The sequence below is a fragment of the Rhinatrema bivittatum genome, chromosome 2, assembly GCF_901001135.1.
Source record: "Rhinatrema bivittatum chromosome 2, aRhiBiv1.1, whole genome shotgun sequence".
NCBI classification, from domain to species: domain Eukaryota; kingdom Metazoa; phylum Chordata; class Amphibia; order Gymnophiona; family Rhinatrematidae; genus Rhinatrema; species Rhinatrema bivittatum.
The window spans coordinates 819555150-819573134 of NC_042616.1; the positions used below are offsets into that span (position 1 = coordinate 819555150).

At 55.0% G+C, this 17985-nt stretch overlaps 2 protein-coding genes across 3 annotated transcripts in view; one reads left to right on the plus strand and one right to left on the minus strand.

Moving 5' to 3' along the window:
- Positions 1-4076, minus strand: part of FBXL6 (F-box and leucine rich repeat protein 6) — a 44268-nt gene extending 40192 nt beyond the window's left edge. The window contains exon 1 of the mRNA XM_029592298.1: positions 3504-4076. Within this exon, the coding sequence (XP_029448158.1) occupies positions 3504-3817 (314 nt within the window). The 5' untranslated portion in view covers positions 3818-4076. The remainder of the gene's footprint in view (positions 1-3503) is intronic.
- Positions 4077-4682: 606 nt separating this feature from the next.
- LOC115085831 (cytochrome c oxidase assembly protein COX18, mitochondrial) overlaps positions 4683-17985 on the plus strand; it is a 37881-nt gene continuing 24578 nt past the window's right edge. Inside the window, exons 1-2 of one of the 2 annotated variants that reach the window (XM_029592299.1) lie at positions 4683-5103; positions 17167-17281. The gene's annotated coding sequence lies outside the window, so the exon portion shown is untranslated. Of the gene's footprint in view, positions 5104-5427; positions 6081-17166; positions 17282-17985 lie in introns of those variants that run through there. The other variant, XM_029592300.1, reaches the window with a different exon arrangement.

The window sequence follows — 17985 nt, forward strand, 5'->3', positions numbered from 1 at the left end:
GAACTCCCTTTTTCCATGGTCCTTACCTGCTCATCTGCTGCGGGGAAGGCAAAACCCAGGAGCCCAGACAGGTTCTGGTGGGCCCGTACAGAACACCTCCCAAGACATTAAGGGAGCCCAGGCAGGTTCTGGTGGGCCCGTACAGACCACCTCCCAAGACATTAAGGGAGCCCAGGCAGGTTCTCGTGGGCCCGTACAGAACACCTCCCAAGACATTAAGGGAGCCCAGGCAGGTTCTCGTGGGCCCGTACAGAACACCTCCCAAGACATTAAGGGAGCCCAGGCAGGTTCTGGTGGGCCCGTACAGAACACCTCCCAAGACATTAAGGGAGCCCAGGCAGGTTCTGGTGGGCCAGTACAGAACGCCTCCCAAGACATTAAGGGAGCCCAGGCAGGTTCTGGTGGGCCCGTACAGAACACCTCCCAAGACATTAAGGGAGCCCAGGCAGGTTCTGGTGGGCCCGTTCAGAACGCCTCCCAAGACATTAAGGGAGCCCAGGCAGGTTCTGGTGGGCCCGTACAGAACGCCTCCCAAGACATTAAGGGAGCCCAGGCAGGTTCTCGTGGGCCCGTACAGAACACCTCCCAAGACATTAAGGGAGCCCAGGCAGGTTCTGGTGGGCCCGTACAGAACGCCTCCCAAGACATTAAGGGAGCCCAGGCAGGTTCTGGTGGGCCCGTACAGAACACCTCCCAAGACATTAAGGGAGCCCAGGCAGGTTCTGGTGGGCCCGTACAGAACGCCTCCCAAGACATTAAGGGAACCCAGGCAGGTTCTCGTGGGCCCGTACAGAACGCCTCCCAAGACATTAAGGGAGCCCAGGCAGGTTCTGGTGGGCCCGTACAGAACGCCTCCCAAGACATTAAGGGAGCCCAGGCAGGTTCTGGTGGGCCCGTACAGAACGCCTCCCAAGACATTAAGGGAGCCCAGGCAGGTTCTGGTGGGCCCGTACAGAACGCCTCCCAAGACATTAAGGGAGCCCAGGCAGGTTCTGGTGGGCCCGTACAGAACGCCTCCCAAGACATTAAGGGAGCCCAGGCAGGTTCTGGTGGGCCCGTACAGAACGCCTCCCAAGACATTAAGGGAGCCCAGGCAGGTTCTGGTGGGCCCGTACAGAACGCCTCCCAAGACATTAAGGGAGCCCAGGCAGGTTCTGGTGGGCCCGTACAGAACGCCTCCCAAGACATTAAGGGAGCCCAGGCAGGTTCTGGTGGGCCCGTACAGAACGCCTCCCAAGACATTAAGGGAGCCCAGGCAGGTTCTGGTGGGCCCGTACAGAACGCCTCCCAAGACATTAAGGGAGCCCAGGCAGGTTCTGGTGGGCCCGTACAGAACACCTCCCAAGACATTAAGGGAGCCGGGGAAAGTTTTGGTGATACGTTTTTTCAATAGAAGGATGGGTAAAAGGTTGTGTGATCCACTGGAAGCAGTAGAGATGGGTTCACCTGCCCTAAAAACCCTGAGGGGGCTTAGGGGGGGGTGGGAGTCCTGAGGCTGACGAGGCTGCCAAGGAAGTTGTTGGCATTGTCGAGCCCCTTGTTGTATACTGAGGAAGCCAGTAGGATGAGTAAGGCCTGGAGGGCGCCTTTGCTAATAAGGCTTCCTATAGGAGGAGAAATATCTCCTCGAGGAAGCGGCATCAGGAGGAGTGGTTAGTGACATGACGGCCACCTTATTTATTTTATTTAACAGCTTTTCTATACAGACATTAGTAGACACATCATATCGGTTTACATCAAACAGTAGATAGAAAATACAATGAACAGGGGGGGGGGGGCGGGGGACAAAATAAACAATAAATATTGCAGCAATGGGCCGCTATACTGGTGAGTCTGATAAAGAGAACTGGAGAGGTAACAAGATAACTTATTAACGTACTAACTTTTAGATGGCAAGAGGTTGACGGTGAGGTGAGGAAAAGGTGAGGTGGGGTATGGAGGTACATAGTCTGGATATGCCTGGTGGAATAGCCAGGTCTTTAGCATTTTCTCGAACTTAAAGGGGCAGGGCTCAAGGCGGAGGTTTGTGGGAAGAGCATTCCAACGAGAGGGGCCAGCAATAGATAGGGCGCGATCCCTTGTTGAAGTGAGGCGAGCATTCATGAGGGAAGGGATAAGGAGGGTACCTTTGAGGTTTGCTGTGGTTGGGCGGGAGGAGTGTGTAGGTCGGAAAGGTTCACTGGGCCATGTGGAATTGTTTTTGTGTATGGCTTTGTGCATTATGGTGAGGGTCTTAAATAGGATGCGAGATGGTATGGGAAGCCAGTGGAGGTCTTTGAGGAGGGGGGGTTATGTGATCAAATCTGCGTACATTCATGATGGTTCTGGCGGTGGCGTTCTGTAGCATTTGGAGAGGTTTGATGGTGGAGTAGGGAAGGCTTAGATACAGAGAATTGCAGTAGTCCAGTTTGGACGAAAGGGTTGCTTGTATGACTGTTCGGAGGTCGTGAGTGTGGAGTAATGGTTTGAGTTTTTTTATGACGTTGAGCTTATAGAAGCCTTCTTTTAGGACAGAGTTAATGTGTTTTTTTTACGTGTTGAACAATTAGAACGATAGCTAAAGCTAGAAGAATGCTGGGCTGTATAGAGAGATTTAGATTTTTATATTCAAAGCACATTACAGGTACTATAGATACTTCCCTATCCCTAGATAGGAGCAACACCAAGATCTGAACTCTGGTTTCCCTGGGTCATAGCCCTCTGCTCTAACCACTAGGCTAATCTAGTAAGGAAAGGGAAGTGATAAGCTCCTTGCTGAGGCCTCACCTGGAGTACTGTGTTCAGTTAGGGGGGTGACCTCCATCAAATGACTTATGAGGAGAGGATGAAGGATGTGAATATGTACACCCTGGAAGAGAGGAGTTGCAGGGGAGATGTGAACCAGACCTTCAGATACCTGAAAGGTTTTAAGGATCAATTATCAACAACAAAACCTTTCCACTGGAAAGAATCCAATAGAACTAGGGGTCATGAAAGGAACAGCCAGGGAGGAAAACTCGGAACCAATGTCAGGAAGTATTTCTTCATGGAGAGGGTGCTGGACGCCTGGAATGCCCTTCCGGAGGAGGTGGTCAAGACACTATGGATCCCCCTAAAGGCACAGGGGAGATTAAGTAAGAGTGCATGGGGGTAACTTGCTGGTGCGGCGGTTACTACCCTGGACCAAGAAGCCTTCAAACTGTAATGCAACTCCACCAATTGCTCTCTGCTTTAACGGCAAGGGGGGGGAAGAGAAATTGGATTCACAAACTTCCAACATTGAAAACAAATAAGCATGGGGGTAAGTTGCTTGATGTGGCCGTTACCAGCCTTAACCTGCTACAACACTTCTGCTGCAACTCCACCATTGCTCTCTGCTGCAACGGCAGGGGATGCAGGGAAATTGGACTTAAACAGTAACCAAGAGCCCTGACTTCGGCGGTCTGGGGAACTGATAAGTAGGGGAAACTGGTAACTATGGGAGCTTGCTGGGCAGACTGGGTGGGCCTTCCACGTTTCTGTACCTGCACAGGGCCGGTATCGCTCCCTCGGAGGCCGCCAGCAGTCTCAGGACGCGGTGCAGGAGCTCGGGCGGCAGCCGCTCTCCCCAGGGCCCCGGATCTCCGCGGGACGTTGCCCAGCGCTCTATGGTCTTCCCCAACGTCTTGGTGACCCGGGGCCGAGCCTCGCGTTGCGGGACCCCATTCCGCACCACCAGCAACATGTCCTCGTCCGTCTCCTGGACCCAGTAGTCGGGCCCGGCGGGAGGACGGCACCGCCGCCGCTTCCCGCGGCTCCGCTTCCCGGAGACTGCACGCCGTGGCCTGGCCTTATGCATCAGCGCTCTACACAATAAAGTCCCACCGCTCTTCCTTCCTGCGTGCCGAGCCTCGCTCCTGCTACCAACCCCGGCGCTTCCTGCGTGCCCAGCCTCGCTCCTGCTACCAACCCCGGCGCTTCCTGCGTGCCCAGCCTCGCTCCTGCTACCAACCCCGGCGCTTCCTGCGTGCCCAGCCTCGCTCCTATTACTAACCCCGCCCCTTCCAGCGTCACGAGCCTCATTCCTGTTACTAACCCCGGCGCTTCCTGCCTCCCAAACCCTGCTCCTGCTACTAACCTCCCCTCTTCCTGCGGTTCCAGCCTCGCTCCTGCTTCTAACCCCGCCCCTTCTCCGGTCCCGAGCCTCGCTCAGGCTAACCCCGCCCCTTCCTGCTTCCCGAACCCTGCTCCTAACCCCGCCCCTTTCTGCGTTCCTAGCCTCACTCCCACTCCTAACCACGCCCTGAGCCTCACACTCGCTGCTAACTCCAACCCTTTCTGCGTTCCGAGCCCCGGGCCTCCTAACCCCGCCCCTTCCTGAATTTCGACCCTCGCTTCCGCTCCTTCTTGCGTTCCAAGCCGCACTCCTGCTAGTAACTTCGCCCCTTACTGCGTTCAGAGCCTCGTTCTGGCTCCTAATTCCTCCCCTTCCTACATTCCTGGCTTCATGGCTGTTGCTATCGCTGTCACTTTCTGCGTTCAGAGCATCTCTCCTGTTCCTAACTCCGCCTCCCTCTTGCGTACTGAGCACCCCTCCCTGCGTTCCGAACCTCGCTCCCATTTCTAACCCCGCCCCTTTTTTGCGTCCGTAGCCCCTCTCCCAAGGCACACCCTTCCTTCGTCCTGAGCCCGCCTCTAACACCGCCCCTCCCGCGTTCCGCGCCTCGTTCCTGTTACTAACTCCGTCCCTTCCTACCTCCTAGGCATCGCTTTTGCTCCTAACTTTGCCCCTTCCTGCGTTCTGAGCCTCGCTCTTGCTACTAACCCCGCCCCTTCTTAGGTCTGAGCCTCTCTCTCGCTCGTGCCTCTCCCCCCTTCTGTATTCTGAGCTTCTAAACCACCGTTTCTTGTGCTTCAAGTCCTGCGTTCCGAGCCTCGCTCCCGTTTGTAACCCCGCTCCTTCCTGCGTTCCGAGCCTCGCTCCTGTTTCTAGCCCCGCCCCTTCCTGCGTTCCGAGCCTCGCTCCCGTTTGTAACCCCGCTCCTTCTTGTGTTCTTCCGAGTTTCATTTCTGCTCTCCCCTCTCCTTTTCCTCGTTCTGAGCGCGGTCCCGGGCTTCTCTGTCTGTGGTTGGGCGCGGGAGTTGGTGAGCTCTCTTTCATTATCCGTTTAAGCCTCTTCTTCCCCTTATCATGCAAAGGCAATGGATTTTTTGAACCCAGCTACACTAACTGCACTAACCACTTCCTCTGGCAACAAATTCCAGAGCTTTATTGTGCGTTGAGTGAAAAATAATTTTCTCCGATTAATCTTAAATGTGCTACTTGCTAACTTCATGGAGTGCCCCCTAGTTCTATTATCTGAAAGAGTAAATAACCGATTCACATCTACCCGTTCTAGACCTCTCATGATTTTAAACACCTCTATCATATCCCCCCCCCTCAGCCGTCTCTTCTCCAAGCTGAAAAGTCCTAACCTCTTTAGTCTTTCCTCATAGGGGAGCTGTTCCATTCCCCTCTATATACAAATGCAAGAGAAAGGAGAAGTCAGAATGTTTGGTTAATTACTTTGGCTCTCGGAGCTCATGCACTGCTGTCGCTCCCAACACTCTGAGTCACAGGCACTCTCTCCCCATGTCATTCAGAAGCTGGAGGTGTAAGCAGAGAAGGCGCTCTATGCCCTGCATGTTCCCTATCGATTACCGCAGTCCAGGGCTCCTGCTACAGCTAGGAAGAAAAGGCGTGCATGATTGCGCATGCTGTCATAAAGGAGAACCTACGGGTTTAAGAGTCACCACTGGTGTCACATGCTGCAAGGTGCAGAGCGCCAAGCCCAAGTGCTGGTCCGGATCTGCGCTTCATGCAGTGCTGGCTTTTTCGTGTTAACATCTGACCAGCTCTTGAGGCATGTCAGTATGCCATGGCACAGTGGTTGGGAAACGCAGGTCTATCCCCTTGGGGTTTCCTATCGTGATCCCTAGTTCTGCAGATCTCTTGCTATTGGAAAATGTTACACTCGTATGCATGTATCTCAAATGTTAATCTCACCCTCCTGTACCCAACAATTTTTTATGTATCAATTTTTTTGTTTTAATTAAAAAATAATAATATGGAATGGAAAAAGGTAAGTTTCATACATATGAATGCATGCCTCCTCGGCCTTGCTTCAATTTTGTAGTGTAATCATAAGCTTACCAACCTTCCAATCCTTTTGTTATTTATGTTTCTTCTTTATTTTAATCAATGTGTGAATAAATAGTAAAATTATTCTCTATATGACGCCAGTACTGGCTTTTGGCTTATTTGCTTTGTATAAGATATTTATAGTCAAAACGCCATTAGTGTGAACCTCTTTAAGGTAAGATTTTATACTAGGAAAATGTCCATGGTGAACGCCATGATAGTAAGGTATAGAAAACGTATCACTTATCTCGTATGCATTACATGTGATGTGATGGTCTTGGTTCCAAACACCGGTATAGAAAATTGTATAAATAAATAAAAATGATTAATACTTTTCAAGTATTTGTCTGTTCCCTGTATGTACCCGGATCAGTCCAGACCGTGGGTTGAGCCTCCCTTCCAGCAGAGGGAGACAGACCAAAACTGAAAGGGTATCCTATATGAGGACAGAGCCTACCCTGTAGCCCTGCAGTATTTGTCTGTCTCCAGCAGCTGGAACAGCTCACCCTGCGGTTCCCTGTTCACTTCTGCTCGTCCCTTCTGGGCCTTTTTTCCTTCTGTGTGTCTATCGTGTTTGGATCAAGCAAGTATTTCTGAGTTATTGTTTAAAAAAAAAAAAAAAGTGTGAACTCTGTGGATCCCTCACTCTTGCAGGGGGGGCTTGGCCCCTTGTTTTATATTTATTTATTTATTTATATAGCCTAGGCTCCCTTTTCCCGGTGATCCTCTGCTGCAGGGGTGAAAATTGCTGGTGCCAGTCACTCCCCCTGTTCAGCTCCCTCTCTCCTTCTCTTCTGTACTGCTCTCCCTTCATTGGGATCCATGGTTTTGTAGCTGCTGACAGGGACCTTTGTTTTTTTACAAAGACTAAATAAAAGGTGATTTTACCCAGAGGAGTCCCTGATAAGTTTAACAGAAGGCTCCTGCCTTCCCTACTTACTTTTGCAGCTTGAGAGAGTGAATTGAGAGCGTGCACAGTTCATTCTGTGCCTCCGCTCCTTCAGCACCGGCAGCTCAGCTTATCTTAGTGCTGCCCCTCCCCCACCCAGCAGCCATGCCACCATCTCAGATGTGTTCAGCCTGCGGGGATTCCTCGGTCAGGCTTTCGCGGGAGGGGCTCTGTTCACGCTGCCTACTGGGGGGAGGAAGGTTCCTCTGAGGTCCTGATGCCCTCCGGGACCCGGACCCAGCCGCCAAAACGTTTTCCCCCGCCATTCCCGGGCCATCAAACCGCAGGAACGGTGGCCGTTTTGGGTTTTTCTCCGGTTTCTTTATCGGAGCTCCCTGAAGCCTCTGACCCGATTTGAGCCCCACACACTCTCCCGGACCCTGACCCCTGAACCTCCCCGGGAGCGTTGGGATCCGTTTTTCCACTGATTTTGTGCTTTTCCTGCACAAATCCTATTTAGCGAGTTTGCAGGAAGAAGCGGCCCCCCCCTCCAGCTAAGGTCCCTCGGCTCTCTGTCCCTCTCTCCCCTGTGGCTCCTGACGGGCAGGGGGTCCCTTCCCCTCCATCTTCTCCACTGGCTCTCGCGGCCCCCCTGCCTGCCCAGGATCCGGAACAGGACCCAGATTCGGCTGTTCCCTGTACGTACCTGGATCAGTCCAGACAGTGGGTTATGTCCCCAATCCAGCAGATGGAGTCAGCACAAGCTTTGAGGGGGCGTATCCATATATACTACTACCCCCTCTGCAGGAGTTCAGTATCTTCTGACTCCAGCAGATGCGAGTAGGGGAATCAGGCTTCCCCTCCTTTTCCTTCACTTTCTTGCTTGATTATGGCTTGTTGTTGTCTTTTTCTGTGGATCAAGTTTGTATTAAGTTTAAAAAAAAAAAAAAGGCAGAGTTCTTTCAACTTCTGGGGAGTGGCTTCTCTTCCTTGTCTCTTCTCTGCGGCCTTGCTGTTTATTTCTCGTTGCAGCCAGGGGTAAGTTTGTTTTTCCTTTGTAGTTTTTTCCTTCACAGCTCAGCCCCCGGTGCCTGTGAAAGCCGGTGGAGCCGGCCTCTTCGCTCTTTACTCCCTCACCCGCGGCCATTTTACAGCTCCTCATGGGCTGCTGAGCCATTTAGGGAAAGATGTCTGGGGCGGGTCGTGTGGCCGGGAAGGCCCCCCCCGCGGCACCCTCCTCTATTTTCGGACAGCGGGCAGTGCGGGCCGACCAGGCCCCCCCGCAGCGGCGCTTTTGTGCGCGTGGCCCCCCCCCCCGTGGCTTTTTCTTTTCTCCTACAGCGATCCCGATGCCGCGGCCGTCCCGCTGTGCGGCCTGCGGAGACCCGGGGTCCCGGATTTCCCGGGAGGGCATCTGTGCACGATGCCTCCCCGGGGGGGAAGGTACCTCACAGTCCCTGACTGATTTCTCTTTTTTGCCTGGGCGGCGCGGGCCGGCCACTCTGCCATTTTTGGCGGGAACGGCGGCCATTTTACATTCTGAGCGCCCTGAGGCGCAGGCCACGAGGGGGAACGGATCCCTGGAGGCCACGAGGGAGAACGGATCCCTGGAGGACTCTACCAGCGGGGGTGTTCCCCCGATTTTGGTGCAGGAACCAAGCACCCAGAGCCAGGGAGCAGGAACCACGCCGCCCCCGAAGCGCACCCGAGCAGGCCGGGGTTCTCTCCGGAGTTTATCCTGCTCATGCATACCGTTTATCTGCAGGGGCTGGAAGCACCTGTGGGACCCCTCCCTCCTAAGATCCCTCGGATGTCGCCCTCGACGCCGGCCCCCCCCCGACCCTCCGGGAGTGGGGGCCTCCAGCCTTCCTACTCGGGTCCGATCCACGCCCGCAGCAGTGGGGGCGGTGCCAGACCCAGCGCGACATGGACTTGACCTCTCGGACGGGGGACAAGGGGACGGCACGCAGGAGGGGGATGATCCGCGTACCCTACGCCTCTTCCAGAGGGAAGAGCTGGACGACCTCATCCCGCAGATCATCCAAGAATTAGATTTGGACCCGCCACCAGACCCGCCTGCCCCAGTAGCTCCCGCTGTCGTCACTTCTTCAAGGAAGGGAGATCCTGTCCTGGCGGCACTCCGGCTGAGGGCTCGGGCTTTTCCCATTCATGACTCGTTTTTACAACTTCTCACCAGGGAATGGGACACCCCGGAGGCCTCCCTGAAGAGCAGCCGGGCTATGGAAAAGCCGTACCCGCTCCCCGAAGATTTTCTGGACCTCATCAAGGTCCCAAAGGTGGACTCCGCAGTGTCGGCGGTCACGAAGAGGACGACTATCCCAGTGACGGGAGGTGCGGCGTTGCGGACACACAGGATCGTAAGTTGGAAGTTTTCCTTAAGCGGGTTTTCGAGGTCTCCGCTCTGGGTATGCGGGCGGTGATGTGCAGTTCGCTTGCCCAGCGGGCTAGTCTCCTTTGGGTGCAACAACTCCTCACGTCTCAGAACCTGCCGTCCGATGAGGCTGCCCAGGCAGATCGGCTAGAAGCCGCAGTGACGTATGGGGCGGACGCCTCGTACGACCTTTTTCGGGTCCTCGCAAGATCCATGGTTTCGGTAGTGGCGGCACGACGACTACTGTGGCTACGCAATTCGGCGGCTGATACGTCCTCTAAGTCGAGTCTGGGCTCTCTTCCCTTCAGGGGCAAGTTCCTCTTCGGGGAGGATTTGGACCAGATCATCAAGTCCCTGGGGGAGAACGCTGTTCATCGGCTGCCGGAGGATAGGTTTCGACCATCCAGAGCATTTTCTTCTTCTCAGACCAGAGCCAGAGCGCAACGGCGCTACAGGGGATACAGACAGGCGGGCTCCCGGTCATCCGCCCCCAGGTCTCAGCCCTGGTCGCGCTCCTTTCGCGGGCGTCTGCCCGCATGCACTACTCCCGGAACCGGGAACCCCTATACCAAGTCTTCACAATGATGCCAGTCTCGCCCACTCCCCTGTCCCCAAGATTGGGGACCGACTAACGTATTTCTACGCGGAGTGGGCACGGATCACCTCGGACCAGTGGGTCCTGGATACCATAAAACACGGCTACGCATTGGAATTTGTCCGCCCCCCGCAGGGAAGGTTCATCTTTTCCCCCTGTGGCTTGGACCTCAAGAGAGGAGCAGTGCAGCTGACTCTGGACAGACTCCGGGAGATAGGCGCTATTGCGCTCGTGCCCTTCGGAGAGGTGGGCTCGGGCCACTATTCCATCTATTTCGTCGTACCAAAGAAGGACGGTTCCTTCCGGCCTATCCTAGACCTCAAGGAAGTCAACAAATCCCTTCGAGTCGTTCGGTTCCGCATGGAAACGCTCCGATCAGTGATTTGCGGTGGTGCATCGGGGGGAGTTCCTCGCCTCCCTGGACTTAACAGAGGCCTACCTGCACATTCCCATCCGCCCGGACCACCACCGTTTCCTTCGTTTCAAAATTCTGGACCAGCATTTTCAGTTCACGGCTCTCCCGTTCGGATTGGCGACGGCGCTGCGCACCTTCACCAAGATCATGGTAGTCGTGGCGGCAGCTCTCCGGAAGGAGGGCATCCTGGTTCATCCTTATCTGGACGATTGGCTCCTCCGGGCGAAGTCATTCGATCATGGACGCTCAGCGGTGACTCGAGTAGTACGGTTTCTACATTCCCTGGGATGGGTAGTGAACTTCTCCAAGAGCTCCCTCATGCCCTCGCAACGCTTGGGTTTTTTTGGGGGGCGACCTTCGACACCCTACTGGGCAAAGTTTTTCTGCGCCAGAACAAAGCTCAATCCTTGCGGGATCACACACGACGGTTCTCTGCGTTACCAGAGCCCACCTCCTGGGACTACCTGCAACTCCTGGGAGTGATGGGGTCCACCATCGACCTTGTACCTTGGGCTTTCGCGCACCTCAGGACCTTACAGTGGGCGCTCCTCTCCCGTTGGAAACCAGTATCGCAGGACTACCAGATGATTCTCCCACTCCCGCAGAATGCCAGGGACAGTCTGGGCTGGTGGTTGGATCCGCCGAACCTGGCCCGTGGCGTGTCCCTCGATCTGCCAAATTGGGTGGTGGTGACCACCGATGCCAGTCTAGCAGGCTGGGGTGCAGTCTGCGATCGAAGCGCCACGCAGGGGACGTGGTCCACGGTGGAGGCGAAGTGGTCAATCAACCGTCTGGAAACCAGAGCGGTCCGGCTAGCTCTGCGACATTTCCTCCCGCTTCTTCGGAACCGGGAAGTCAGAATCCTATCGGACAACGCTACCACCGTGGCCTACATCAACCGACAAGGAGGCACGCGCAGCCCGCGCTCGAGGCGGCGCTGCTGATGCAATGGGCGGAGCGTCATCTCGTCCGACTAGCGGCCTCGCACATCGCCGGTGTGGACAACGTCCAGGCGGACTTCCTCAGTTGTCAACTGCTGGACCCCGGAGAGTGGTCTCTCTCCGACAAAGCGATGCAACTTCTCGTCCATCGGTGGGGGGCCCCCCACTTGGATCTGATGGCGTCCGCTCTCAACGCCAAGGCTCCACGCTTCTTCAGTCGCCGGAGAGAGCGCAGCGCGGAGGGAGTGGATGCCCTGGTCCTCCCGTGACCGCCACATCTTCTGCTCTACGCTTTTCCACCATGGCCCCTGGTGGGCAGGATGCTCCGCAGAATAGAAAGCCATCAGGGGACCGTGGTTTTCATCGCCCCAGAATGGCCCAGGCGACCCAGGTTTGCGGACCTGCTACAGCTGGTGATCGACGGGCCAATCAGGCTGGGGCACCTCCCCCAGCTCCTACATCAGGGCCCGGTATTTTTCGAGCAGGCAGAACTCTTCTGTCTTGCGGCCTGGCTTTTGAGAGGCGCCACCTCCAGCGTCGGGGCTACCCGGAGGCGGTAGTATCCACGCTATTGCGGGCACGAAAGACATCGACATCGGCGGCCTATGTTCGAGTCTGGAAGGTGTTCGAGCTGTGGTGTACCAGCCAGGCCACGAGACCCGCTAAGGCTTCTGTACCTCAGATCCTTCAGTTTCTACAGGCGGGGGTGGAAAAAGGGCTCGCCTATAATTCACTACGGGTTCAGGTGGCCGCCCTTGGTTCGCTGTTGAGCGATGGGGGCTCTCTTCTACAGTATCCTGACATTGCTCGTTTTCTCAAGGGTGGCAAGCATATGCGTCCTCCGTTACGGGACCCTTGTCCCTCCTGGAGTCTTAACCTTGTGCTTCGCTCCCTGTCGGGACCACCGTTTGAGCCGCTGCGCAGCGCAACGATAAAGGATCTCACTCTCAAGACTGTATTTCTTGTGGCCATCTGTTCCGCTCGACGCATCTCGGAGCTGCAGGCTCTGTCGTGTAGAGAGCCCTATCTCCGTTTCTCCGACTCTGGAGTTTCGCTTCGCACCGTTCCCTCCTTCCTTCCGAAGGTGGTTTCTGCATTCCATGTGAACCAGACGGTGGAGTTGCCATCCTTCTCTTCCTCAGAGCCGAAGTCTCTCCGTCTCTTGAATGTCAAGCGCACTCTGCGCCTCTATCTGGAGGCTACAAATGAGTTCCGGACCTCTGACCATCTCTTCGTACTCTGGGCCGGTCCTAAGAAGGGGTCTCAGGCCTCGAAGACTACCATTGCCAGATGGCTGAAGGCCGGCATTGCTGCTTCCTACATTGGGGCGGGTCGGACTCCCCCACCCGGAATCGTAGCGCATTCTACACGTTCTCAGGCGGCACCTCGCCTCTTCAGTCTCTGGACACTTTGGCGAGCAGGTTCTCCGAGCAGGCCTCGCAGGACCCCACCCGATTTAGGGAAGCTTGGGTACATCCCACTGTCTGGACTGATCCAGGTACGTACAGGGAAAAGAAAATTATTATTTACCTGCTAATTTTCGTTCCTGTAGTACCATGGATCAGTCCAGACGCCCACCGCGTTTGGGTTCTTGATCCTGCTCAGCTCTGCGCTACTTCTTGCTCGCAGTGTTCTGTGTCTTCACAGTCGTTTCTTTTCGCTGTTTTTCACAGCTCCCTACAAGTTGGTAGGATGTTTGCAGTTACTTGTTGCGGTTACAATTGTTTTCATTATCTGTTTCCACAAACTTGATCCTTCGGGGGTTTCTACTCGGGCTTTGATATACTCGATACTGAACTCCTGCAGAGGGGGTAGTAGTACTTATGGTGACGCCCCCTCAAAGCTTGTGCTGACTCCATCTGCTGGATTGGGGACATAACCCACTGTCTGGACTGATCCATGGTACTACAGGAACGAAAATTAGCAGGTAAGTAATAATTTTCTTACGCTCCCCCCCACCCCACCCCCAGAGGGGGATGACCCCCGGGTTCTCCATTCCTTCCGCAGGGAGGAACTGGAGCCGCTTCTCCCCTTCATCTCACAGGAATTGGGGATTGACTGTCCCTCAGTGGACGAGTTCTCGGCAGCGATGCCAGCTTCCTCGGACCCGGTCCTGGCGGGGCTCAGGGCCCTCCCGTGCTCTCTTCCCTTCCATCCAATGCACAAATTAATGCTTCTAAGGGAATGGCAGGCCCCCGGGTCAGGAGGGCCATGGAAAAACTTTATCCCCTCCCGGAGGAGTGTTTAGAATTATTAAGAATGCCTAAGGTGGACTCCTCTGTGACCGCGGTCACTAAGCATACCACTATACTGGTCATGGGGACTATGGCCTTACGGGATGTCCAAGACCGCAAGCTGGAATTCCATCTCAAGCGCATTTTTGAAGTCCTGGCCTTGGGTGTTTGGGCTCCATCTGCAGCAGTCTCATGCAGCGGGCAAGCCTTAGGTGGGTCTAACAATTACTCAGCACCCAACACCTCCCGTCTGCAGAGGCAGAGCAGGCTGACAGTTTGGAAGGCGCCATTGCGTATGGGGCGGATGCCCTATACAACTTGTTCCGGGTGCAGGCGATGGCTTCGGCGGTATCGGCCAGATGGCTCCTCTGGCTCCGACACTGGGCGGCTGATTCGTCTTCTAAGGCACAACTGGGAACCCTCCCCTTTAAGGGTAAGTTGCTTTTCGGTGAAGATCTGGACCAGTTTATTAAATCCTTGGGGGAGAACAAGGTCCATAAGTTGCCTGAGGACCGCCCAAAACAGGCTAGATCCTTCTTCCCAACGCGAACCCGCTTCCAGGGCCAACGCCGCTATAACCCTAGAGCAAGGGGTGCCTTCCCCAGGGGAAATTCTTCTCGGGCCCAGTCTTCACCCCAGTCCTTTCGGGGCCGTTGGCCCTTTTGAGATGCAGCTACCCACCGTCCTGTGCCCAAGCCCACCTCCCAATGAGAATCCGCCGGCCCATCCCTCCGTTCCCAACTTAGGTGGTTGTTTGTCCCTGTTCATGGAGGAATGGGCCAAGATCACGTCGGACCAGTGAGTTCTCGAAACCATCGACAAAGGCTACGCTTTAGAGTTTGCTCGCGACATCCTGGACTTGTACATGGTTTCTCCGTGCGGCCACCAGAGGCGGCCCGCGGTCACCCAGACTCTTCTCAGACTCCAGAGGCTGGGGCCATCTGCCCAGTTCCGGTGGCGGAACGTGGCACCGGCCAATACTCAATCTACTTCGTGGTCCTGAAGAAGGACTCCTCCTTCCGTTTCATCCTGGATCGCAAGAGGGTCAACCGGGCCCTCAAAGTGCCCCATTTCCGGATGGAAACCCTTCGGGCAGTGATAGTGGCGGTTCATCCTGGGGAATTCTTGGCCTCACTCGATCTGACGGAGGCCTACCTGCATGTTCCGATCCATCCCGAACATCAGCGGTTCCTCCGGTTTCACATCTTGGGTCAGCACTTCCAGTTCAGGGCCCTGCCCTTCGGTCTCGCCACGGCATCACGCACATTTACCAAGGTGATGGTGGTGGTGGTGGCAGCCCTTCGGAAGGATGGTGTCCTGGTCCATCCGTACTTGGACGATTGGTTAATCCGGGCCAAGTCGGAGACCCTATGCCGCCAGGCGGTGGACCGCGTTCTCGCTCTCCTCTCGTCCCTAGGTTGGATAGTCAACTTCTCCAACAGCAATCTCAATCCGTCTCAGGTCTTGGAGTCCTGGGGGCTCACTTCGATACCCGCGTCGGCAAGGTCTTTCTACCGGACTCGAGAGCTTTCAAGTTGATGGTTCAGCTCCAGAGCTTTTCCTCCATGCCTCTCCCTATGGCATGGGATTATCTGCAGGTCTTGGGGACCATGGCTTCCACAATCGACCTGGTCCCCTGGGCGTTTGCACATATGCGACCGTTACAGAGAGCCTTGCTGGCTCGGTGGCAGCCGGTATCGGAGCAGTTTCAGATGCAGCTCCCGCTTTCCGACTCTATCATCAGCGAATTACAATGGCGGCTTTCTCTCAAGCACCTTGTCCGTGGAATGTCCCTTCGGACTCTGCAGTGGATAGTAGTCACGACGGATGCCAGCCTGTCTGGTTGGGGGGTGGTTTGCCAGTCCCAGACCACGCAGGGGCACTGGTCCCCAGCTCAGTCTCGCTGGCACATCAACCGCCTGGAGACCCGGGTGGTTCGTCTAGCACTCAAGGATTTTCTCCCCCTACTTCGGCGACGGGCAGTCCGGGTGCTCTCAGACAATTCTACCACCGTGGCATACATCAATCGCCAAGGGGGCACCAGGAGTCGAATGGTGGCCCTTGAAGCAAGTCGCCTTCTCGTGTGGGCGGAGCGGCACCTGGACTGCCTCGTGGCCTCTCACATAGCGGGCAGCGAGAACGTGCCAGCCGACTTCTTGAGTTGTCAGCGCCTGGACCCAGGCGAGTGGGAGCTGTCCGATGATGCCATGTCTCTCATCGTCGACAGGTGGGGTCCCCCGCACCTGGACTTGATGGCAACTCTGAACAACGCCAAGGCTCCCCGGTTCTTCAGCCGCTGGCGGGAACACTGCACGGAAGGGGTGGATGCCTTAGCCCTTCCGTGGCCGAGAGACATTCTGCTGTACATGTTCCCTCCATGGCTCCTCATAGGGAAAGTGCTCAGACGGATAGAGCTTCACTGAGGCCCGGTCATTCTCGTAGCTCCCGAGTGGCCTCGCAGACTGTGGTTCGCGGATCTAGTCAACCTGGCGTCGGACGGTCCTCTTCGCCTGGGCCATCTTCAACACCTTCTCAGTCAAGGTCCTGTATCTTTCGACCAGGCAGATCACTTCTGTCTTGCGGCTTGGCTTTTGAACGGCGCAGGCTAAGGCGGAGGGGATATGCTGAGGACGTCATCTCCACCATTTTGCGGGCCCGCAAAACTTCTACTTCCCAGGCCTATGTCCGGGTCTGGAAGGTTTTCGAGCTGGCCTGCGTGGAAGCGGGCGTTACGACATGATCGGCCCCGGTCTCGCTTGTCCTCTCGTTCCTCTAGCGAGGTCTCTCTAAGGGTCTCTCCTTTGGCTTACTCCGTGTTCAGGTGTCTGCCCTCGGTTCTCTCTTGGGCAGCCTTGACGGTCACGCGGTTGCGTCTCATCTGGATATAATCTGTTTTCTCAAAGGGAGTGGAGTATGAACTTGGTCCTTCGGGCGCTCCGTCAGGCTCCCTTTGAGCCCCTTCGCTGTTCTACTCTCAAGGATTTGACGCTCAAGACGGTATTCCTGGTTTCCATTTGCTCTGCCAGACGGGTGTCTGAGATCCAAGTGTTGTCTTGCTGCGAGCCTTTCTTACGTTTTTTGGATTCTGGGGTCTCTCTCAAGATGGTTCCGTCATTCTTACCGAAGGTGGTGTCTTCTTTTCATGTCAATCAGTCGGTCGAGCTCCCCGCGTTCTCTTCTGCGGACATTGCAAGCCCTGGCGGGGATGACCTACGCCGTCTGGATGTGAAACGCGTTCTCATGCGTTATCTGGAGGTCACTAATGACTTTCGAGTGTCGGATCATCTCTTTGTGTTATGGAGTGGCCCCAACCGGGGCAAACAGGCCTCTAAGACTGGTTGGGAAATGCAGGTCTATCCCCTTGGGGTTTCCTATCATGATCCCTAGTTCTGCAGATTTCTTGCTATTGGAAAATGTTACACTCGTATGCATTACATGTGATGTGATGGTCTTGGTTCCAAACACCGGTATAGAAAATTGTATAAATAAATAAATAAAAATGATTAGTACTTTTCAAGTATTTGTCTGTATCATATCTCCCCTGTCTCTCCTTTCTTCCAGGTCCTTCAGTCTCATCTCATAAGTCTTTTGATACAGACCCTGATTTTGGTCGCCTTTCCATGGACTGTTTCTGCCCCCTTTGAGATACGCTCTCCAGAACTGAACGCTGCTCCAGGTGAGGCCTCGCCGAGGACCTGTACAAGGGGATCATCACCTCCTTTTTTTTCCTGTTGGTTATTCCTCTCTCTCTGTGCAGCCCAGCATCCCTCTGGCCTTAGCCACCGCACTCTCACATTGCTTCCCGGGGTCTCTCTTGGTCCACGGGGTGATGGTGTCTGGCATGTGTGTGAGCGGTACAGAGACCCGAGAGCAGCCAAGCATCCTTAACTGCTATTAATCAAGTTTACTTAGGGAATAGCCACTGCTATTAATTGCATCAGTAGCATGGGATCTTCTTAGTGTTTGGGTAATTGCCAGGTTCTTATGGCCTGGATTGGCCTCTGTTGGAAACAGGATGCTGGGCTTGACGGACCCTCGGTCTGACCCAGCACGACATGTTCTTATGAGCCTGTGGCAATGCCGAGGGATGAGGGCGCACGGTCTTCCTGGACTTGGTGTATATAGTGTGAACCTTTTCTAGCAGAGCTTTCCGTGTTCCTCCCTCAGTGGTGGTGTTGTATTCTCGCTTTGCAAGATCTGAAATGTCGGTGCTAATCATTTAACATTGAAAATAGGATTTATGTCAAAGCGGCGAAGTATAAATCGTGCAGCTGTTGGTGTTTTCTTTAGAGTGCCTGCTTTCTTCTACATCAGAATGACAAGGGTTAGTCACTTAAGTTCATCTTCGCTCTGTCTCCTCCTGTGTTACATTTTTAACTG